The sequence below is a fragment of the Staurois parvus genome, unplaced genomic scaffold (genome assembly GCF_062004578.1).
Source record: "Staurois parvus isolate SC_StPar_1 unplaced genomic scaffold, SC_StPar_1.0 ptg000597l, whole genome shotgun sequence".
NCBI lineage: Eukaryota > Metazoa > Chordata > Amphibia > Anura > Ranidae > Staurois > Staurois parvus.
This window is the reverse complement of record NW_028318393.1, coordinates 1750905-1776788: the sequence shown is the minus strand read 5'-3', so window position 1 is coordinate 1776788 and position 25884 is coordinate 1750905. Positions and strand designations below refer to the sequence as shown.

Genomic DNA, 25884 nt, shown 5'->3' with positions numbered 1-25884 from the left:
CCTTTTAAATTGCATTACTGAAATAAATGAATTTTTGCACGATATTCAAATTTTTCGAGTTTCACCTGTATAATGGAAAAACAATATTCATCATTTGTAAAACCATAGTCTACAAAAGAATGTTCCTGGATGCTATTCTTATATCTGCATGGATATTATTACAATATTGCTTTATCCAGAGCATTAAATAAACTTGATTATGTGCAGAAGCATTAAAAGCCCAGGAAAAAAAACACCCTTGCATCGGCACTACCACCCGACACTGCAACACCTTTTTTCTTAGTTTTGGATGGAGTGGAAAGGGATTAGAAAGGGATTACAACCCCTGGCAGTTTTTATTGCTGTCCCTGCTCTATCTGTTTGTCCTGTTTACCATTATAATTGAAAGTGAAAATAAGCGGAAATCCCAAATTTTGGTTTTCTCCAGAAACCTAATAGAGGGGAGATCTTCTAATGGGGGCCTTAGTTCTGGTGACTTGGGGGGGGGTCCCCAAGAGATTCCCTTAATTTGCAGGTAATTTCTTTCACTTCCTGTTTTGGCTATGGGACAGGAAGTGAAGGTAAATCTCCCCATTGGGACAGAGGGCAACAATAAACTTTACAGCGGTTACAATTCTGCCTTACTCTATCCAAAATGAAAAAAAAAAAGTTTTGCCTATAGTTCTACTTTAGCTCCTACCTCCAGCAGGCCCCCTCCAGCACTGCGCCTGATCCCCCTGCAGCTGCTCTGCAAGCTCTGGAGACACTCCAGCCTCCAAAGCATACCATACAGGATTAATGTCACTGTATGGTATGTAATAACGCTGAGGCTCTGCCCACACTTCGGAGCTTGGAGTGGAGGATGAGAATGGCCAAACAAGGAATCAGGTAAATGAAAGAAGCTGTCCTACAATCCCCTGGGCATACTAAGTAATTAACTCTTGCTGTGCAAGGGCTTTAGGCGGAGATGTTATATAAAAATAAGCAGCAGCCCTTTCTGTGTTCCTCAACTAGCAGCTGCTTTAAGTATAAAAACAGTACAAAAGCTCTGGAGAGCAGTGCTGCTTTCTCAGTTGCGGTGTCCCACACATCCTACCTTTTTTTGGGCACTTTGTGCTTTACAGGTACTCCTTCAGCTATGACACCATGTCTTACTATAACTATACATAGCACTGCAGCCTAAAATCCTCATTTGTATTTGTTGATTTCAAGCTAGGGAACAGTTAGTGTATGTGACTAGACTAGTTTGAACTGTAAAAGGACACTCCCAATTATTTATATGGGGGTTCTTATTTATTCAGGTCATGGTATACTGGTAGTACTTAGTCACATTCAACTGAGCTTGCCCTGTAATGTTGAATATGTTTCACAGCTTATCCAAGGGGCTTCTTCTGGTCTAAAGATGGTCATGAATATACCCCAGAATTTATAGCCATACAAGCAACTCCGTCACCTTGATCACTATGGAATGTTTATGGTAGATGTTGATTGTCCAATATGATGGTAAGTGTTAAATTTTGTAGCTCAAACTCTTTTCTAATCCCATGTTGGCATTAAGTTTTGGTGAGCTAATGATTGGAGTGACATGGGTGAGAGATGGTGTCAAAGGCCCTTATCTGTGTTTAAGGATGGTTCCAGTCCAGTTCCAGTCTGATATAGATGGCCTTTTCCACACCGCTTTTCTTTTCCTTAAATTGTACAAAGACTGGTAAGTCCCGACCTGCACACTTTCCCCTTAAATGCTGGGCCTTTTATTTGTTGAAAAACTGTTTAGTCTCTCCATTATACAGTCCTTTTGCATTCCTCACAGCACTGGACTGTATATACCAAGATCACTTGCTTATGACTGGGTGCTGGGTTCTTTTGGATGTACAAGTTTCTGAGCCAGCCGCATATAAGATGACTATAATATTTTGTGTCACCTCCTTATCCCCTCTGCTTGATGGTCCTGTGCCTCATGACCTGGTGGACATTTTAATAAGAGCCAAGTATGTTTGTTATCATCTCCGCCCAGAATTGCAGTGTTCTAATAATCCTCAGTTTGTGTCCCAGTGGGCAGCTGAAGTGAAAAATCAGATACTGGTCTGTGTGCGTAGGTTTCCTACAGACTTTATTCCTTTCCCTTACATACAACACACAGTCCAGAAAGGGAAATGTGTTATTCTATACATCTCACTCTGTAAACTGAAATGTGTGCATGTGTATGTTTATTAGAACTGAAGAAGCTGCTTGAAAAAGCTGTGACATATCTTCAGCAGGTCAACTAGCTTTACCATGACCTTGGTGAATGAGAACCTTCACAGATATATGGGAAGTCATTTGGGATGCATAGCCTAAAACTATTATGGAAATATGAGTTAAAAGCAAGATAACCTAGGGATTATAACTCATGAACTTGCCACTAGCAGTTTTATGCTTGGGGTTTACAGTCAAAAACCTAACATATATATATATATATATATATATATATATATATACATACAGTATCTCACAGAAGTTAGTACACCCCTCAAATTTTTGTAAATATTTAATTATACCTTTTCATGTGACAACACTAAAGAAATGAACTATGCTACAATGTAAAGTAGTGAGTGTACAGCTTGTATAACAGTGTAAATTTGCTGTCCCCTCAAAATAACTCAACACACAGCCATTAATGTCTAAATTGCTAGCAACAAAAGTGAGTACACCCCCTAAGTGAAAATGTCCAAATTGGGCCCAGTTAGCCATTTTCCCTCCCCGGTGTCATGTGATTCGTTAGTGTTACAAGGTCTCAGGCATGAATGGGGAGCAGGTGTGTTAAATTTGGTGTTATTGCTCTCACTCTCTCATACTGGTCATTGGAAGTTCAACATGGCACCTCATGGCAAAGAACTCTCTGAGGATCTGAAAAAAAAGAATTGTTGCTCTACATAAAGAGGACCTAGGCTATAAGAAGATTGCCAAGACCCTGAAACTGAGCTACAGCATGGTGGCCAAAACCATACAGCAGTTTAACAGGACAGGTTCCATTCAGAACAGGCCTCGCCATGATCTACCAAAGAAGCTGAGTGCACATGCTCATATCCAGAGGTTGTCTTCGGGAAATAGATGTATGAGTGCTGCCAGCAATTCTGCAGAGGTTGAAGGGGTGCGGGGAGTCAGCCTGTCAGTGCTCAGACCATACGCCGCACACTGCATCAAATTGGTCTGCATGGTCCCAGAAGGAAGCCTCTTCTAAAGATGATGCACAAGACGGCCCGAAAACAGTTTGCTGAAAACAAGCAGACTAAGGACATGGATTACTGGAACCATGTCCTGTGGTCTGATGAGACCAAGATAAACTTTGGTTCAGATGGTGTCAATAATGTGTGGTGGCACCCAGGTGAGGAGTACAAAGACAAGTGTGTCTTGCCTACAGTCAAGCATGGTGGTAGAAGTGTCATGGTCTGGGGCTGCATGAGTGCTGTCGGCACTGGGGAGCTACAGTTCATTGATGGAACCATGAATGCCAACATGTACTGTGACAGACTGAAGCACAGCAAGATCCCCTCCTTTCGGAGACTGGGCCGCAGGGCAGTATTCCAACATGATAACGACCCCAAACACACTTCCAAGACGACCACTGCCTTGCTAAAGAAGCCTAGGGTAAAGGTGATGGACTGGCCAAGCATGTCTCCAGACCTAAACCCTATTGAGCATCTGTGGGGCATCCTCAAACGGAAGGTGGAGGAGCGCAAGGTCGCTAACATCCACCAGCTCCATGATGTCATCATGAAGGAGTGGAAGAGGACTCCAGTGGCAACCTGTGAATCTCTGGGCCAAATTTGAACATTTTCACTTGGGGGTGTTCTCATTTTTGTTGCCACTACTTTACATTGTAGCAAAGTGTAATTTCTTCAGTGTTGCTACATGAAAATATAGAATAAAATATTTACACAAATGTGAGGGGTGTACTCACTTCTGTGAAATGAGATGAGAGAGAGAGAGAGAGAGAGAGAGAGAGAGAGAGAGAGAGAGAAATAAAGTATCAAACTCTTTCCTATTTCACCCAAAAAAAGCTTTGGTGTTACTTTAATGGAAGACATTATATATTGTGAAAATACAGGCCACAGTATCAAAGTTTATCTCAAACTGTGCAACAAGTGAAATCCTGATTTCAAGGAAGAGAACCCTATTGTGGCTAGCACAACATTTGAGCATTAGAATGGATACTAAATAAATGTGTAGAACTTACTGATGACACCTTTTGAGTGTGTCTAAGTTTCTCCTGATTGGTACAGTACATGGAGGCCATTTTCTCTTTAGGACTCAAAATATGCTGATTGAAAAACTCCACAACTGGTTTGTCCCCCCGATCGGCCAAGTTCATTTGAAGGTCCTTTGAACAAAAAAGTAGTTAGAAATAATATTAATAAAATCAGTAAAAAAACAAGGAAAAAAACCCATTAACCATGTATTATTCATTCTTTCCCTTCTACAACTAGAACAGTTTTTATTTCAGTAACGTGCTGGTTTTACATCAAATCTAGAGCCACATTTTGTTTCAGGGCAGAAGATGCTTTATACATGGTAGCAAATATGAATATGTATATTTTATACGTTTGAGGATTTATTAAGATAAAAACATAAAAAGTATAAATTTATGAATGTTTTTCCCTAATGGTGCTTTAAACTAATTATTGCAATCTCAGAAATGTTCTGAAAATATAACTGCCTAGTTCTTTGTTTGGCCTTTATATGGGATACAGCAGACCTATAGTATAAAATACAAAAACAAAGGTTTCTCCTTTGATGAGTATGTGTTTATTTCAGTGTTACTTGCAATGCAAACAGATAAAAAGGATCTGTATAAATAATTACAGAACCATTAACACAAAATTTAGATTGGCATCTTGTGCAAAAGCGAAGGTATCCCTGCATGTTACAATTTGTAAATTATTTTTCTCTACATACAGCTGTTAACATTCCAGTGCTCTATGCTACCGCACCGCACATCACAAGTGTCCTCACACAGACATTCATTGCAGAGGAAAAGATGGTATGGGCCCTGCCAGGTATGTTACGGAATGATTATTACTGAGTTCATTAGGTTTAACGATGTCCCTACAACAGGAAGAAGGGTCAGCCGCACACCGGAGAATTGATGAATATAGTGTATATTATTTGATCCATAGGACACACAAAACACCAGGACATGAATACAGGACCTGTTAAAGCGTTTCACATCTCGTGCTGGTTTATGATTAAGCACGAGATCGTGTGAAATGCGTTTAAAAAAGGTCCTGTATTCATGTCCTGGTGTTTTGTGTGTCCTTTGGATCAAATAATATACACTATATTCATCAATCCTCCGGTGTGCGGCTGATCCTTCTTCCTGTTGCTTCGTGTGTGGTGGCGAGCCAGAGCCTGCACCTATCGTGGATTGATCTGGATTGTTTGCCTGAGTGGTATATGTTCTTTGGATTTAACTTTATCCCTTACAGGACTACAAAGAAATTTCTAGACATCCTGCAAAACTGCTGTAAAAAGGAAAGAAGAGGTTGAATATATATTGTTTGACAGTATATCTATTTCTGTAACTCAATACAGAATTAATAGTATGATTATTGTTTATTTTATATGATGTATTGTATTTATTTTTAATTGTTTTAATTATGCAGGGGATTTGATCCAGAGCTGTACAAGTACCTGTAATAAATAAATGTATCATTGCTATCATAAATAATCTATGAACACGCATTTTATAGATCAAAAGCCATCTTTGTTATTCATTTTAGGTAAGAATGGTAAATGCTAACCTGAAAAGCAGGTATGTCAACTTTTGGATATCAAAGAATGAAAACTTAACGTTCTGTACAAATTACCTTAATTAAGTCTTCTTTTATCTGAATGTTTCTACTGCAAGTATCTATATCAGCTGCCTGATCCCGCAATTGTTCATTTTGTTTCATGATGATAGACTGAAGAGCCGACACTTCTAGCTGTTTAAACAAGATTTTTGCTATAATTTTAATATTATTGTAACTTCAACCTAAATAACACAGTAAACTATTTCAGACTGTAAGGAAACATCACGAATTAAAGCGGATAGCATTTTAAGTTGACAAATGTCACAATTTCCAAGGCATCAGTCATAGAATAAAAACAGGAGTGTTTGCATGGGGAGAAGATCAAAAGGACATGGACTAAAAACTTGGCAGGTATTACATAATGACACAGATAAATTGGATAACATAATTGAGTCCTATGAACATTGCAGAATTAGGGGCCACAAAAAACAAGAAATTGACAGTAGGCTGATACGAGCAGAAGTTCCAAATGTTATAAAGAAACAAAACGCAAATGTGTAAGATTGCAATATAATCGAGTGAAATATATGGAGCAAGTGAAACCCACATTTTGTGATTTAGATCCTATACATGATACATGTTGATTTTTCCCATGGAATATTTTATTATATTATTAATAATAATATTTAGCATATAGCAGCTATCATTACATGATCCAGGAATACATGTGATGAATTTTTAAATTTGGGTAAATGTTTAGCAAGAACCAGGTTTATCAGATGTCCTATCAATTTATGTACATTCTGTTTTCTGATAAAAAAAATGCAGACAGTTTGCCCCCCATTCACACTGATGCAACTTGTCATGTGATTTTTAGTTGCACCCTATGATCGGCAATGGAACCTCTCTAATTGGTGCGACACTGACTTTGTTGGAGTCTCACCAATTTTGAAAGTAGTTCCTGCACTACTTTTTGCAATTTCAGGTGCAACTTGCATAGAAATCTGTGCATGAAGTTGCACAGATGTCTTCCAACTCACACCTAAAGTTGGACAGACATCTGATTTTGAAATTGTGCAACTTCAAGTGAAGTCACAGGATTTCAAAGTCAGATCTAGTGTGAACCCGTGCTTTTGGTTTTCTATAAAGTCTGTATCAATGCATTATTCCTCTACATCAATCTGAAAATTATTTTTTTGTTGCCTTCAACATAGTATGGAGTTGTCAATGTGTTGCAAGGCCTTTACATTAAGATGCTAACCTTGCCAGACGCAGTGCTTGTCATATCAAAAGCTAATTTATTATATCTCTCAGGAAATTAATTCTTGAAATAAACTGACATAAATAAATAAACTGAACATTTTATTATTGCAGCATAAGTAGGTGTTACATGATTTCCTAGCTGTACCGAAAATTTTAACTAAAGAAATTTTAAATAATAAATAAAAAAAGATTGAAATTTACAGTATAGGGGAAGCATCTTTAATAATTTTTTAGGTATCCAGAAATATTATGTCGTGAAGACTGGGGAAAGGGGTTAAAGGGTCAGAAGGTTCTGCTCATCCTTATGCATTTTTGGTGCTGTAAATGCATATAAAATGGTATGACCCTTCCAAAGCGAGGGATATTTCAGACAGCGGTCACCAGAACAGGCTTACCCATTGGAAAATGTCCTTTCACCTCCTGTTCCTGTGACAACGCAAACATTTAGGCTTTCTCATCACTTTCTGTACTGGAGGCAGTGGCCACCAGTTTGAATATTATCAGTGAGGGGGGTCATAGACAGAGGTTTTAACCCAAATTCTCTCCAAAACTAAAAAAAGGTTTGACTTCACAACTTTAGACTTCATGCACACTGGCTTCAGTGCTCTTGGCAGAAAAATGCTAATTTTGAGTATTTTTTGTACTAGCATTTAGCAATTTTTTCTGCCAGAAAACAGCTCTCAAAAATGCAAAACGGAAGGGCTTTTTTTATGCCTCTAAATGCTGATCTTATAAAATGCCTTGAGACTACCTAATGTGCATGGACATAGGATAACATTAGTTGCTTCCTCAGGCAAAACACTAAACTCCTCTAGGAGCAGCACTTTTTTAAGCCAATGTGCATGCAGCCTAAAAGCCCAAATTCCAGCCAGTTTCAGATACAGCAGGGTATGGTTAAAGCTTTGCCTGATTTTTGGATTCAGTAGGGAATGGTAAGTTACAATAAGCGCCACAGATGCAAACTATTTATTTATTTTTTTAATATAGCAGCAGTCACCTGTGATCTCCAAAGGTATGTGAATATACAATGATTAAATTGTGACCACGCTAGCAAACTATTCAAACTAATCAAAGTGATGTGCAAAGTTCAATAAAAATAAGTAAATCTCACATCAATCTTATAGTAAATAATAAAGTAAAACCATCGAAACTCATAAATTCCATCAATAGTGTCAATATTAGTGTCCAAATATTATGATCTACTGTGTTACTAGCAATAATCAAAGTCCTATTGCTCACTACAAAATGCAAAATTTTAGTGTAATATAAATATTTTTTTTTATAAAATCTGTCGATACTGTCAATATTAGAATACACAATTTGCTTGTAAAAGTCCTATTATTCTTTGCAAAGTGCAAAATAATAGGGAAACACAACTGCAATTTGTGAAAAATCACCCAGTGACCTTCACCTAAATCATCCATTAATGGCTGCATGAATTACCTACCGATGTGAATAAATCAGCCAAGGATTGTATTGTGTATATGACAACTTCCCAAAAAGGTACTGATCATTGACAATTTTGCTAGATGAAACTCTTATCCAATAAGTGAAGGTCACTGGGTGATTTTTCACAAATTGCAGTTGTATTGTAGTATTATTTTGCAGTTTGCGGTGAGTAATAGGACTTGGACTTTTACAAGCAAATTGTGGATTCTAATATTGACACCACTGATGGACTTTATCCACTTGACTTCCGGAAGATTTTACCCTCTTCCTGACCAGGCCTATTTTTGCTATGCGGTACTGCGCTACTTTAACTGACAATTGCACAGTCATGCAATTCTGTACCCAAATGAAATTTATATAATTCTTTTCACACAAATAAAGCTTTTTTTTGGTGGTATTTGATCACCACTGGGATATTTATTTTTTATTATATAAACAAAAAAAAGACTAAAAATTAAAAAACAAAACAACAACCAAAAAAACAGTACCTTCAACATGTATCTCTATGGAGAAGATATACTGATGATGTATTGATATTATGGACAGGATCTCAAGATTTATTGATTGAGTTTGTTAATTGATGGAACATCAATGAATGGAATCTCCAATTTACTTACAGTAGATCCAAGAAAGGTAGAGATGAATTATGAAAACTCTAACTATTCATAAAGATCTGGATGGCAAGATTTTTACTGACCTTTTTAAAAAGGATACTGCAGGCAACTCTCTGCTACATGCTGAGTATGCACACCCAAAACGTGATTAGGGGCATCCCACTAGGCCAATATTTACGAGTACATAGAAATTGTTCTAGTGAATCATATTTAGAAGCACAAGCTAAATTGTTGCGAGATAGGTTTCTCAGATGTGGACGCACCACAAAAACCCTCAAACGAGCATACCACAGAGCCAAGGCAAGCCCTTGGGAACTTCTCTTATTGCAGGGTGACCATCCACAAGAAAAAGTTAAAATTAGACCTATTTTACAGTTTAACAATCAAAGTGAGGCACATGGAGATCCTGCAGAAACATTGGCATCTGCTGGTAAATGCTGGTAAATGCTGGTAAATGATACAAATATTAAACATTTTGTAGATGACTGTCCATGCCTGACTTTCAGATGTGGACGTTCTTTAAGAGATATTTTGGCACAGAACCATTTTGATAGGTTGAAAGGTTGAGGTCCATGTAGAACAAGACCTAAGGGAACATATAAGTGCGCAACTGTGATTTCTGTAGATATATACAGTTAACTGACGACAGAATACTGCCAAGGGGCATTCAATTTCGAACACAACACTTTGTTAACTGTGACACAATAGAGGTAGTTTACCTTCTGACATATGCCTGTGATGCCTTTTATGTAGGCAAGACTCTCAGAAAATTCTAGCAACATATCAAAGATCATGTAGTAGATATAAAGGGAGAAACCTTGTAAAGCCCTATTGGGTGACATTTCACTGAACGACATTTCTATCAAATCGATTCATTACAATTTTTTGCCTTGGCCCAAATACACCCCCACATCCATAGGGGGACTTTGACCAACGCATATTACAAATAGAGGTGAGGTGGATTTATAGATTAAATGCCACTGCCCTTCCTGGATTAAATAATTCCATAAGCTTTGCTTCATTTTGACACAGGATGTGTCTGTCCTTTTCTCCATTTTGGGGATAATCAACCAATGGTGAAGTAAAAGATAAAAATCCTTTGCTGATATACCTTTGGAGATTGTGAGCCTTTAGATTTGAGATGGTGGAGATCAACACCAATCCCTTTTTTTTTTGTTGTTGTTGTTTTTTGTGTTCTCATTTTGGTTTGTTGCTGTTCTGTTTTGGTTTGTTGTTGTTTTGCTTTGTTTTGGTTGTTGCTGTTTTGCTTTGATTTGTTGCTACCTTGTGTTGTTTTCATTTACTTTGGTTCATTGTTGGTTTGTCTTAATTTAGGTGTTTACTTAGGATGACTTGCCTCTATGTGGACTATGTTCCCTTTGGATTTATGAGCCTTTGACATTTGTATTTGATCATAGTTAATGGACATGTTTACCGCCTTTCTGATGTCTGCGTACTAGGTGGAGCACTATTTATGGGAGGTTTCCCCTTGCTATACTGATTTTGAAGCGCGTGCGTCATTGTGTTATTGCATGTGTGCGTCATGACGTCATCACACGCATGTGCATTGACATCATTTCCAGTGTGGCAGCCATCTTTGGTTCTGAGTCTGTTTGGTCCACGTGTTTGAGTTATGGCGACAAGGTAAAGGTGGTCTTTTGATGTGTTTTATTCTTCAGTTATTGGCATTTGTATCACCTGTTGGCAGGCCCGCCATGGATCACCCTTTCTTCTGGCCTCCTAATGGCCACTAAATATTTTATTGGTGGGTAATTTGAGGTTGGTTAATTTTTGGGCGGTTCCTTGGGAGGCGCAAGGACTATAAGATGGGCTATTAGTTGGGATGTCTCTCTCTTCATCTCTGGCAGCACATGCTCTAGAACAGTGGCAGGTTTTCAGCGATATATTACACCAGAAGTGGTAGGGGCTCCATACCGATATGAGTTTGTTTTGGATTTTTATGGTAATATAATAGAGTATATTATTGAGTGTCCTCTCTTTTTGTTTTATTTGATCTTTTCAGAGAGGCTATTTGAAATCACATGAGACTTTTAAGCCTCCCCTGGTTATTGAAGTCTGCCCTCTTATAATATCACTCTACCAGATGTATGTATTCCATCTCTATCTTGGCTAGGGTTGTGGTTTTTTGACATAAAAGTCTCCCACTCTGAGCTATATTGCAAATTTGGAGTAAGTATATCGTAGACTGGGAAGTGTAATCTACATATATTCAGTATTTTTGAATGACCCTATCTCATCTATTCATAATTCTTATAGATGTATCCATTACATATGTATTGACATTAGAGAATTGATGATATAGTGCCCATCGCTGCCTATCTGTGGTCTCTGCGGCATGCCTCCCCATGACCTAGATGGAAGTGACTACATCCTGAGATTTTGTAACTTTTTTTTTGTGTGGGTTGTATATCCACTTTTCTCTTCCTATGGGCCAGTTGATGTTTTGATCATTTATGTTATATTACTTATGCATGTATTTTCTTCATTTATAGAGATGCTACCAATTTTTGTCACATTTGAGTGCAATAATCTGAAGAAGTGGTTGTTGCCGCGAAACGTGTTATTATCGCTAACAACAAGTGTAACATTATCGCCAACAGGTGTAATATTAAATTACGATCCATTCACTTTTTTTTTTGTTATTATATCTTTATTGATTTTTTTTTCTTTTTTATACAAATCCAATTTAAATCAACAGCATACAATATAAATATTCCAGATTTAATTACAATCCCCATCCCAATATTAACCTTCCCACCTCCCTCCCCTCTGTCCTCTTATTCCTTCCATTCACTTCTTTTTCTTCATTTGTTGATCTATCTCACTGTTTCCCCTCCTTTTCTTTTCCGCTATCTTTCCTTTCTTTTTCAGGTTCTTGTTTATTTTCTTTTTTCCCTTATCCTCCAACTTCTTGTAGAAATCTTTTTGATTTTTTGAAATTGTACCATCCCTTCCAGGTCTTCTTAAATGTTTCCATTTTATCCTCATCTATATGATACAATTCTTATATATATATATATATACCGTATTTTCCGGCGTATAAGACGACTTTTTGACCCTTGAAAATCTTCTCAAAAGTCGGGGGTCGTCTTATACGCCGGTATACGGCATGCTGACACTTGTTAGGGGGGCGGTGCGGTGCCGCCGCCGCCCCCCCCTTCCAACAGAAGTGAAACTAAGTACAGGCTATTCCTCCCACTGACACCAATGATGGGGTGCTATTCCTCCCACTGACACCAATGATGGGACACTATTCCTCCCACTGACACCAATGATGGGGTGCTATTCCTCCCACTGACGCCAATGATGGGGTGCTATTTCTCCCACTGACACCAATGATGGGGTGCTATTCCTCCCACTGACACCAATGATGGGACACTATTCCTCCCACTGACACCAATGATGGGGTGCTATTCCTCCCACTGACACCAATGATGGGGTGCTATTCCTCCCACTGACACCAATGATGGGGTGCTATTCCTCCCACTGACACCAATGATGGGGTGCTATTCCTGCCACTGACACCAATGACTGGACACTATTCCTCCCACTGATACTAATGATGGGGCACGATTCTTCCCACTGGTGTGCATTGGAAGTGGGGTAGTCTTATACGGCGAGTATAGCCCAAACACTACATTTTAACAGGAAAAGTAGGGGGGTCGTCTTATACGCCCAGTCGTCTTATACGCCGGAAAATACGGTATATATATATATATATATATATATATATATATACTTCACCCTATCTATCCAGTCTTTAATTTTTGGGGATTCTGATGTTTGCCAATATTTAGGGATAAGGCTTTTGGCTGCACTTAAAAGATGCAGCAAGATTGTATTTTTATATTGCTTCACCAAGATCTTTGATTTATAAATTAAACAATCCCATGGGTCTATCGGTATACTAATCTTCTGGATCTCTTGTATATATTGCGTTATCTCCCTCCAGAAATCTTGTATTTTGGGACAATCCCACCAGATATGTGCCATCGTACCTTGCTCCCACAACCCCTCCAACATTTGGGTGCGACTTCTGGTCTCAGTTTATGCATCAGGTTGGGTGTAATATACCATCTTACTAGGCACTTATAATTCATTTCAACTATATTCATATTTACCGCCCCATGTGTCAAATGAAACATTTTATTTTTCTGTTGCTCATTCAGTTTTGTTCCAAGCTCCATTTCCCAATTTTGTGATGCTGGTCCGTCTATTTCAGTAAGTATTCTATATATCCTTGAGGTAATATGTTTCTGATACATTTCATCCTCATTCCTTAGTGGTTGTGGGAGCTTTGCAACAAAATGTCTTATTTGGCAATACCGCCACTCATCCAGTTTAGAAAATATTTACTTCTTCTTCAACTCGTGAAAAGAACATAAAACTCCACAATATCCTTTAAACATGCCTTTTTATCCGTAATCCATTTCCCTGAAATATTGTAATTCCCTGGCGGGAAAAACCTAGTTCCCACCAATGGAATTGACAGTGAATTAAATTTTCAGCCCTTCTACTTATGCTTTCCATCCCAAATCCTAAATACATTCTGTGTCAAAGTGCTTGTGTCCTCGGCCCATGTACAAAATTCCTGTGGAATCCAAATAAACTTTTCTAACGGTGCCGTGCTAATGGCACTTTCTACTTTTATTCAGCTTCTCCCCTGTATATTGTGTGTCCAATCTACAATCCGTGATAATAACACCGAATTATAGTATCCTAAAGTCTGGCATATTTAATCCCCCTTTCTTTTTATTGCTGCACAGCACTTCATACTTGACTCTTGGTTTTTTGTTAGTCCACATTTACCTAAGTATAATTTTCTTTAGAACCCTGAAGAAAGAATCCCGTGAGATGTATTGGAAGCATATTAAATGTATATAACACTTTTGGTACTATAATCATCTTGATTATATTTATCTGTCCCATCCAAGACAGCTTTCCTGTAGCGGCCTTTCTCAGTTCCTTCTTTATCTCATTTATTAATGGGATAAAATTTGCCTGATACAGATTTTTTATGGGCGATGTTAGTTTTATTCCCAAGTATTTCAGTTCTTTCTCTCTCCATTTAAAGGGGAACTATTTTTGTAAAATTTGTTTCTCAGCCTTTGAAACATTTATATTTAATATTTCAATTTCTGAGGGTTAATTTTCAGATTAGATAGTTCTCCATATTCCTTCAATTTTCTCATTAAATTCTGTAATGTTAATCTGGGGTTTTTGATGTAAACTTTCTGTTCAATGTTCCCTGTCCACATTCCCCTGATATCTACGCTATTTCTGACAGTTGCTAATAGCGGTTCTAGATATATTATAAACAACAAAGGGGACAAAGGACATCCTTGTCTTGTTCCGTTATACAGCCTAAAGAATTTTGATAATGAACCATTTACCTTCACTGCAGCTGAAGGTCTCTTATATGACTCTTTAATACACTGTATAATTCTGGGTCCTATTCCTAACGTTCTCAATGTATCGAACACAAATCCCCAATCTGCTCTGTCAAACGCTTTTTCAGTGTCAACCGACAAAACCATTGCCGGCTCTTCTCTGCTTTCATTCTTCTGCAGTATAAACAATGTTCTGAGATCGCTGTCCTTACCCTCTCTATCCGGAATAAAACCCACTTGGTCTAAGTGTATTCAGTCCGCCATTAACACTTTCATCATGGTAGCTAACATCTTCACGTACAGTTTTGTGTCAGTATTCAACAAAGATATAGGTCTATAGCTGGTGCACTGAGACCAATCCTTCCCCTCCTTGGGTACCACTGTGATATATGCCTGTAACAATTCCTCCCTCATCTTTGTCTCGTCTCCTAGTGCATTCATATATAAGCACGGTTTAGGGTCTAGACTTTCTTTGAACTTCTTATAATATCTTATGGTAAACCCATCAGATCCGGGGCTCTTTCCTATCACTGTACTTTTTAATGCTAAGTTGACTTCTTCTATTGATATTGAGTTATCTAAAGCTGCTAATCTAGTTTTATCCACTCAAGGTAGACCGGCATCTCTCAGGTAAATATGCCTCTTCTTCCTCTCCTCCTCTGATTCCTTCTGGTTCTTTCCTTCTATTCCATATAAAGCGCTATAGTACCTCTGGAATGTGTTAGCGATATCAGTGGTTGAGTAAACCATTTCACCTTTTAATTTTTTATTTTATCTATAAAATTCCTTGATTTCTTTTCCCTCAATTGCTTCATCAAATATTTTCCTGGTTTGTTCCCCCAGCGATAGCTTTCCTTCAAAACCCTGTTAAGAATCTTCCTTATTTCCTGTTTATAAGTTCCTTTAACTGCTCTCTTGTTAATATTGTCTCTTGTTGTAATTCTGTGGTTATTTTCTTCTTATGTAATTGTTCCAGCTGATATAGTTCTTCAGTAATTATCCTAATTCTTTTTCCCCACTCTTTCTTTATCTCCGCCCCTATTGCAATCAATATGCCCCTAATATAGGCTTTATGTACTTCCCATATCGTGGCGATAGAGTCCCTATTTCCTGCTTTACTCTTTCTTCTACTTCCGGATTTTGTAATATAGACTCATTTAATCGCCACATATTTATTTTATTCTGTTCCCTTCCAAACTGTAGTCTCATTTTGACAGGGGCATGGTTCGATATAGATATTACTTCTATCTTAGTTTTCATCAAGGACTCCAAGAGTCTATGTTCAATCCATATGTAATCCAATCTTGAATACATCCTGTGCGCCGCAGTGAAGAAGGTATAGTCTCTTTCCTTTGGGTGTTTGACCCTCCAAACATCCATCAGTTGGCAGTAATATAACTTTTTTTTAAGGTTCTTTAGACTCCTATCTCCCTCTCTCCGGGCGCGCAATGAGGCATCCATCCCTGGGTCCATGCAAAAATTAAAATCACCTGCCACAATCATACTACCCCTTTTGAAACCCATTAGTTTTGCTAAAATCCAAATATATCACCGGGTTTTTATTAGAGTAATACATATTTGCTAGTGTACACTCTGCCCTGCAGTTTTCCTCTTACAAATAAGTATCGGCCTTCTGGGTCTACCAGCTTTTCATCTAGAGCGAAATTTATATTTTTTCCGAACCCTATCAGTACACCCTTTGCCTGTCGAACTGGAGAATCCACATAGTACCAGGTTGGGAAGTATCTAGAATATAGCTTAATATTTGAGTCCAGAGATATATGTGTCTCTTGAAGAAACAGCACTTCCATAGATCGTTGATGTATTTCCCTTAACACCTTATGTCTTTTTCATCCTTTTACATTATATGTCATAAAGTTAACCATATTTCATCATCCTGTTTAACTGTTTTCCTCTATATAACCTTTGTAGGGGTAAAAATATACTGATTTTCATAAGAAAAGATCAGAAGATCTACCCTTTTTCCCCTCCTTCTCTCCCCCCCCACCCCCCATCCCTCCCTCGCCCCCTTCCCTCCCACCAAGATCCCCACAGACCTTTTTTTGGTCCTTGAATCAATTGTCGCCTACAATCCCAGTTGATTCCTTCTGGGTAAGACTCCAAGCATGCACACCCCATCAGACCCCGATGTCGCATATTTGGTCTGACGCTGGCAACAGACCATCCCTTGATATCTAACATCTGTAATTCTAATTTTTCACAGAAGTCATTTAGGTCTTCCGGGAATCTCAGCTTCACTGATTTCCCATCCTTCCACCCGATCAGGCATGCCGGGAAACCCCAGTTGTAACGGATATTTTTACTCTTCATCTGATCTAATAATGGTTTCAAAGTTCAAAGATCTTCTTGCAAGTGTCTCCTGTGCTATATCTGCACAAATTTGCACTTTTGTCTCTCCATACTTTATATCTGGCATCCCACATAGCTTTTTCCAAATGATTTCTCTCTCTTCATAGTGGTGGAACCTTACTATCACGTCCCTGGGAATATCTAATGCAATTTTTTGTGGTCTTCTTAACCTGTGCACTTTCTATTTTCAGATGTTCTGTCTCTCCCCTTCTCATTACTGGGTTAAACAATCTTCTCATCGTGTCCCTTAGATCTTCTTCTTGAGATATTTCTAGTAGGCCCTTTAATCCTTAAGTTATTCCTGCTGTCTCTGTTTTCCTGATCCTCTAGTTTATAGGACAACAGTCTCTGTTCTTTTTTCATAACCTCTACTTGTTTTTCTAGTTTATTAATTACTTGTGTTTGTTTCTCCACTATCCATTCTGTTTCCTCTACACATGATAGAACTTGTCCCATTTAGATGTGTAAAATCGCCATTTCGCTTTTTATGGAGTTTTCTAATTTTACAAACATATCTGCGATTTCTGCTTTTGTGGGCATTTGTAGCCTTACTTCTTGCTCCTCCATACTTTTTTTCCCTCTTTCACTTTCAGATTTTGACATCTCTTTCAACTGATCTCTGTCAGATACCTTGAAAGACAATCTCCCCTGACCTTCTGTTTAATTTTCCTCTCCATGTCTTTCTTGCGTTAGATCCTCTGGGCTTTGCTCCTGTAAAGGCATGTAGCAGTTTTTTTATTGTACTTGTATTTAAATTCGATTGAGAGGTTTTCGCTCCCCCTCCCTTAACAGATCTACTCTTCATAGTTCTCAGAATTGTCAGGGTGAATGGGGTTTTGGTGCTAAATACAAGTTCTCTTTTCAGCTTTGATCCTGAGTACACTGTCCCATCCACTTCTTCTGGGGGTCCCCAAACACTAGCACTGCATCCTCGGTTTCCCCGGGCCTCCACTATAGTGCACAGGTAATCAAACAGTCAATATTGGGGATTTATCGCCTCCCACAACCACTCACCCATCCCTGTTTGCTAATCACCCTCTCTGTTCATTGGTTGCTGGGTCGTCCTTGTGTAAGGGGGCTCCCAGGGCCAACAGTCTCCTCCCCCGGTCTCCTCCTCATGTCCTGTGCCCTGTGACTGGCTCTGTAGCACACTTCCCTGTGCCACTTTCTGCCGCTGTCACTGGTCCAGGCTCCGCTTATCAGCATTGGATTGACTTCAATGTTCAGGGGCTGAGCCAATGGCCCGTTTAGGGATAGTGCAGGGAGGATTTGTGCTGCTCCCTCCGGCGTTCAGTTCCCATGCTCCCCGGTTCTCTGCCCCATCACCTGAACGATCACCTGACCTCCTCTGTTTCCTCCGCTTCTTCGCCGGGTCTCTCCTCCGACAGTAACCAGCGACCGCAGCACGTGACCCTGCTCTGCTCTGCCCCTTGGTCTGCCACTGGGCTCCCCCGCTTCAGAGCCTCCTGACAGTTACTCAGGTGGGTGGGCAGGGGGTGCCAGATGTGCACCGTTCTTTCGGTGGGTATGGGAGCTCCTAATCCATGCCACTGTGGGGCCCCTCCCCGGAGCCCCTCCCATGATCCATTCACTTTTGTATTTTATGTACTTTGTTTTTATATCTTGTTGAATAAAAATTGTAATGATGTTTTATATAATTATATCTGGATTATTGACTACTTAAATACAAATACCAGTAGGTCACCCTTGAAACCCTTTTTCTTTTGTTGGTTTTCATGAAAGTTATAGCATCTAGAATTGTTGATATAGATACTGGAATTTTTATTTATTTTTTAAATACTAGTATTGATGGTGATCAGAGACTTATAGCTGGATTGTGATTGTGATAATGCAGCGGGCAATTTGACGCTGACACTTTTTGGGAGCTGGCCAACTGACACTAAGATACCAAGTGACACTAATACAGTGATCACTGCTAATATTATACACTGTCACTGTACTAATGACACTGACTGGGAAGGGGTTAACTGTGTGCCTAACAAGAGTTAATGTGTTTACTGTGTGCTGTTTTTACTAAGGGATCTTGTTAGTGTGTTTGTTTGCTTAGCAGGGAATGAAAAAAACAGCAAGCCTGTCGCTGAACACAGCTCTGTGTTGTCTATTATTGTGTTCCTTGAATCAGTGAGCTGATCAGTGCAAGTGTTTCTGATCTTAGATAATTTTCATCAGACAGGTTTACCAGTTGGAAGATTTCCTTTCATCCCTCTTTCTGTAACAGATCAAAAAGCTTGGATTTCTGACCACTTTCTGTACTGGAGATAATGATCACCAGGACCAATAATTAATGTGAGCCTTCCCAGAAGGGACACGTACAGCAACAGCAACTAGACAAAGGTTCTAATCCTTACACATTTTATACAAAACAAAAGAAGACGTTTTGGCTTCACATACACTTCAAAGTGATATTTAACCTTTTTTTTTTTTTTTCAAATGAGGAGGTCCACACAAACCTAAAATATGTAGTTTTAGTAGAATAGTTATTTGTGAGCCACCAGGAGTTAACTTACTCTATTATTAGTGTTAATTGTGTGCTTAAGTGAATATTAATTAAATATTGGATCGCCAGGCACTAATTACACCCTCTCTAGGTGTATGAAATTAAACTATGAATTCTTATACTGTACCGCGCTCCAATATTATCAACCTTTTGTGATTAACCTTTTTTGGTTGTGTGAATTTCTTAATATACCACCTATAATCCAATCATTACTTACTTCTATGGTGCTTAAATATACAATTATCATAAATTAATTTATAAATATGAATTAGAAAATTATATGTGATTATAACAAATATTAATAAAAAATTAATGAAAAATTGGAATGTCAATTCTATGTGAATAAAATAATAACAAATTAATAAAACATAAAAAAAAAAAAAAAAAAAAAAAAAAAAAGGGAAATGTCAATTATTTTCTTTGAATTTGAGATGGTGTTGTTATTCAATTTAGTTAATGTGATAAGTCTGTGTTGGCAGCTTGAACCTCTCCCTCGTCTCCTCTCTTTGTGCTTTCTTCACTGGCTGCTTTGTTTATTCCTCCATATACGGAACATGCAGAGAAGGGAAAAGAAACATAGTGTCTTATCCGGGATATAAGTGATTTATTGCTCTTTGATCTCCCACTCACATTGTGTAAATGTAAATAACGCTTTGAATACAATGTAACAAGATCCTGCTTCAGACAGCCTGGCTGATGTGTTTGCTTGCAGTAAATATACTCGCCGTTCCTCTGTGGATGCGTGATAACGTCACCGCCCCTCCCCTACGCGTTACGCTACAGGGACTCGTAGCTTCCTCTGGGGGATGTGGATAATCCACATCCCCCAGAGGAAGCTACGAGTCCCTGTAGCGTAACGCGTAGGGGAGGGGCGGTGACGTTATCACGCATCCACAGAGGAACGGCGAGTATATTTACTGCAAGCAAACACATCAGCCAGGCTGTCTGAAGCAGGATCTTGTTACATTGTATTCAAAGCGTTATTTACATTTACACAATGTGAGTGGGAGATCAAAGAGCAATAAATCACTTATATCCCGGATAAGACACTATGTTTCTTTTCCCTTCTCTGCATGTTCCGTATATGGAGGAATAAACAAAGCAGCCAGTGAAGAAAGCACAAAGAGAGGAGACGAGGGAGAGGTTCAAGCTGCCAACACAGACTTATCACATTAACTAAATTGAATAACAACACCATCTCAAATTCAAAGAAAATAATTGACATTTCCCTTTTTTTTTTTTTTTTTTTTTTTTTTTTTTTTTTTTTTTTTTTTATGTTTTATTAATTTGTTATTATTTTATTCACATAGAATTGACATTCCAATTTTTCATTAATTTTTTATTAATATTTGTTATAATCACATATAATTTTCTAATTCATATTTATAAATTAATTTATGATAATTGTATATTTAAGCACCATAGAAGTAAGTAATGATTGGATTATAGGTGGTATATTAAGAAATTCACACAACCAAAAAAGGTTAATCACAAAAGGTTGATAATATTGGAGCGCGGTACAGTATAAGAATTCATACTAAAATATGTAGTACTCTTCTTCTGATATGTTCATTTACTCCTATAGCTGAGGGTCCCAAGGTCGCTCGTTTATGAGTGTCTGCTTAGCTAGCTCTGTGTCAAGGAGATTCCTATGTGTGCTCCCTCCCTTAGCTGAGCTGTGTTCATAGACACACAGCGCCAGCAAGCTACATCCCTTTACCCTCCCTCCCAGCAGTTTGACTGACTGATTGGAAGCCGATCACTCTGCTGCCCTCAGTGTCTGTTGAGGATGGAGGAAGGCCGAAAAGTGGTGCTGATGGATCCTGCACTCAGCAGCTGTGACAAGGACAGCAGGCAAGTGTTTGGGGACCGGAGGGTAGTAAAAGTGCTGGGACTTTTTACCCTAATATTGTGAATGCATAAGGTAAAATAAGCATAGCCTTTAGAACTACTTTATTGCAATCACTGCACTGAGACCATTTTTGCACACTTTAAAATGAACATTTTATTCCTGAAGATTAATTGAAATATATTTTTTACTAAAAGAAAAGACCTTGTAGAATAAAATAGTGGCAATTGCAATTTTTTTGTGTCACACACAGCCTGCAATACTGTTTCGAGTTAACAGTGAACAACAGTCCTATAATTATTGCTCTTACTCCACTGTGCGTTGCAATACAAAATATGTATGGCTCAATCATTTTTCCTGAGTGCGCACCTGACATGCACGTTTGCATTTGTATCTGTGTGTACATGGGGGTGGAGGCTTTATAAAGAGGTTCTCTTAAAGATAACAGAAGAAGTCAATAAGACCCCTAATATTACCTCTGCACTCTGTTGAAGTTGATCACGCCCAGAAGACTTGATGAGCTTCAACAGACTGTGCTCGATCAGCTTCTTCTTCTGCCATGGTGGTCAGGGTTTGACAGCTCTAAACCTAGAAGTGCTCAGAACCAAGCACTTTCACACCTATACTACCCAAGTAAGATCAGTGAATGGATGTGACACATGGAGGGAGAATAGGGGGGAGCGACACCTTCCTCAACATGTTGAAGTGATGGAGTGGCTTAACAGCTGTCTGAATCCCTTAAAAAAAAAAAAGCTGTCAGTCAGGAAAAAAATTGTAATCTGACTTCTAGCTGCTATACTGTTTTTTTACTGTTCAGTTGTTCTGTTAAAAAAATTATGCTAAAATTATGATTCTGGCACAAAGCATTGCAAAGTTATTTTTTTTTAATGTGACACGAAAAATTATTAAACAAACAAAAAAATACAAACAAAAACCCTTTTTCTGCCAGCATAATTTTTGGGCTTTTTTCTTTGCAAGACTTAAAGAAGTTGGGCCAGAGCTCTTTTTGCCATACTTCTCCCCTATGGATCACAAGAGTGCACTTCATTCTGCCCTCCTGTGACCCTTTTTCAGCGAGCAGCGGGCTAAAGTCTGCTATCAGCTGATGTCACTGAGCCGATCCAGTTTCAGGAGAAATCCCGACTTTAAAGTGTTACTAAACCCAGGACCCTGCATTCACTATATCTGGTCTCCCACAGTACACAGAACATGGAAATGCAATTATTTTAGTAAATATAAACTGCTGAATACCTTTTCTCATCAGCAGTTAGAGCAGTCTTCTGACTTCTATCAGTGTCCAGCACAGCACTGGTGAAAGCTTGTAGGAGGAGTTTTCATTCTCCCCTGACTGACCTATGAGACTGCAGGACCATTGACCCTCTGTATGGACAGTGCTGATGGGTCTTGTGCTGATCACATGCACTCTACCAAAGAAAAAAAAACTATCTAGCAATACACACCACACTGAGCATGTGCAGCTTGCCCCCAAGGCTCTATTCTATCAGCAGATGGATTGGGGGCATTACAAGAAGGGGAGGATCAGAGGGTTGTGGGTTTAGTAACACTTTAATGTTGGGATCTGCCTTGATGCCTGCCTGGCTAAGGTTCTCAGCATGGCACTGACAGTCACTGGTCTTTGATCGCTCAATTCTTAGTTTTAGAGGTGATGAGGGACAGATGAACCATCGGTGCACCTAGGTGAGTATATCTGTTTGTTTTTTTACATTCCCATACTTCTCTTTTAAAATATGCATTTTAGGCCTGAAGATTAGTTAAATGGTAAGTTCACTTTGTGGTAGTTCATTGAAAAATGCACGCTAACATCTGCAAAGGATGTTGGTATTTGTAGTTCATTCATTCACAGAACTCTGCGAATGAATGCTGCAGCCGCGTGGGTGGAGTCCCACATGACTGCACTGATTTAAAAAACTGAAAGCTCCCTGTACTGCTGTCATTGGGTGTGGGGAGGGGGGCTTGATTGGGCAGCAGCTGCACCAGTGATAACAATGGGTGGAACATGTAACATGTTCACAAAGGTGAACTTATCCTTTAAAACACCCAAACATTATATACATTCTGAAAGCAGTGATCCTGAAGAATACATTTTACACGATTTTAGAGCAGCGGTTTATCAAACATATTTTCAGTGAAATATACTCTAAAGTTAATTTTAGTGCAAACAAAAGAAATATATTACCCTACTTTTGTTAAAATATATTAGGCGAGGTTGCATTGCATGATCAGGTTGCATTGCATGATCATGAACATTTCAAGCCTTTAAATTGTGTGAAACAGTTAAAAATATTAGTATTCAAAAATGTTTAGTATTAAAAATGTTAGTATTTAGTATTTAAAATGTTCCATCGGTAATGCTATTAAATGCTATTATAATAGGTCATCTATTAACCTTGAATGACGGTCTTTGAAATTAATGTTCTCAATCCAGTATGCACAGCATACTTAAGGGGGCTTTTGACTTTTTTTTACTTTAATCTTTTTAACTTTTTACCACTTACCTTCATTGCTATTTCATAGGGGACTAATAGCCCCCTGTGTGACAGCATATTTAGTGACAGGTTTTCTTTAACAAGACATCAGGGTTCTTTTACACCTATGATGTCCCCTGCTGTTCTCCACTGAAGCTAACGGAGCACAGGTACAGTATGTTGCAGTCACTATGGAAGCCATTGGGTTGGTGTAAATCACTGTTACCAGAAAGATGACATAAAATCGAAGCTCATCCATTTGACCTCATGAATGAAACAGTGTAGCTACAAATGTAACAATATTACCGTGTACGTTTCTATTTCATATCAAAAGTGTGTATATGTACTATGTCACGCGGCCCATTTTTTTTTTACAGCAGCAGATATTACTGCTGCTATTTTAACACAACACCTCCGTCGAATTGCCAGACAAGGCAAGGGGAGAAAATGGTGTCAGGCAGAAGGACAGAGAGTAATACACAAGCTCTGTCCTCGCAAATGGTAAACAAAATAAATATATGCATCTTATCAACAAACACACAAAAAGTAATATAACTGAAATACCTGATACTCTCTCATTTTCCTTAACACAATTCTTAAATCTTCTTGGGCTCTAACAAGATCTGTCCTCAGGCTTTCTGTTCTTTCTTTTTCACTCTCTTTTAATGAAAAAAACATATCCATCAGGCAATAAAACATTTCAACTAAAAATTTCAAAGTGGTATACATATAACTAATATGTGCCCTACCCACCAAAACAAAAAACTTTCATTAGAGACTAAAATCCCACTTCACTTTTGAAATACAGCACTATGGGCTCCATGGGTATCTTACCGCATCAGAATATGCGGTAAGATACTGCACACTATTTTTTAATTTTTTTTTTTTTAATTTTTCAGCAGCCAGCAGGGTTCTTACTGACATCTGAATGTAAAGAAAACAATTGCTGGCAATTAAGAATTACAGAAAAAAACAACAAGGTAGCCTTCCCCAAACCTTATCAGGCCCTTAGGGTCTGATGGGGATTTTAAGGGGAATTCCACGCCAAAATAAAGAAAAAAAAATGTGTGGGGTCCCCCCAAATCGATACCAGACCCTTATCCAAACAGGCAAGGAAAGGGGGGGTGAGTGAGAACACCCCCCCTCCTGAACCATACCAGGCCACATGTCCTCAACATGGAGGGGTGCTTTGGGGCATGGGGGGCTCCACCCCCTCCTCAAAACACCTTGTACCCATGTTGATGAGGACAAGGGCCTCTTCCTCACAACCCTAGCCGGTGGTTGTGGGGGTCTGCAGGTGGGGGCTTTTCGCAATCTGAAAACCCCCTTTTAACAAGAGGGCACCCAGATCCCAGCCCCCCCCAAGAATGAACAAATATTGGGCCAGTCACAATGAGCACTGGCTGCCAACCCCCCAAGAAAAAAACAAGGTCACACATGACGATGGCTCACTCCAAATGACAGCTCTGACGCCTTCCGCCGCTAAATAAACTAAGGAGTGGGGGCCACCTGATGACAGCACTGGGTGGCTCTGCACTCTTGTGTCATCATCACCCAGGGAAGGCAGGGTCCATGACCTTACAAGGGGGTGGGGCTACCTGGTGATATCATTGGGTGGCCCATTCCTTAGATTATGTAGCGACTGGAGGCATTGGAGCTGTCATTCGTCGGGAGCCTTCATCGGGTACAGCCCTCTCTTGGGGGGGGGGGGGGGCAGCCAGCATTCATTGACATTTATTTTTGTTTTTTACTACTATTTTGTTTTTTTTCATACTCATTCACATGGCAGGGGAGCAATAAGCGATAAGCCCCCCACCCGCAGACCCTCACAACCACCAGCCAGTATTGTGAGGAAGAGGCCCTTGTCCTCATCAACATGAGGACAAGGTGTTTTGGGGGCAGCCAACTTTGCTCCAAAGGACCCCCCCCTCATGTTGAGGGCAAGTGGCTCATCCCTCCCTTTCCTGGCTGCATGCTTGGATAAGGCTCTGGTATAGATTTGGGGGGGGATCCCAAAAGGTTTTTTTAAATTTTGGCATGGGGTTCCCCTTAAAATCCATAACAAGGGCCTAGTATGGATGGGGGGAAGGGGGAAGCACACTGTGTTTTAATGTAATTTTTAATTACCTGCAATTGTGTTGTTAACATTCAGCTGTCAGCTGGCAACCCTGCTG

The 25884-nt window shown here is 39.1% G+C and overlaps 1 protein-coding gene across 4 annotated transcripts in view; it reads right to left on the bottom strand.

Annotated features, from left to right (window-relative positions):
- LOC149449887 (myomegalin-like) overlaps positions 1–25884 on the bottom strand; it is a 415368-nt gene that overhangs the window by 193086 nt on the left and 196398 nt on the right. For all 4 annotated transcript variants that reach the window (XM_089692642.1, XM_089692639.1, XM_089692640.1 and 1 more), the window contains 3 exons: positions 24275–24369; positions 5826–5942; positions 4196–4339 (listed from right to left, as the gene is read on the bottom strand). In XM_089692642.1, the coding sequence (XP_089548768.1) occupies positions 4196–4339; positions 5826–5942; positions 24275–24369 (356 nt within the window). The remainder of the gene's footprint in view (positions 1–4195; positions 4340–5825; positions 5943–24274; positions 24370–25884) is intronic.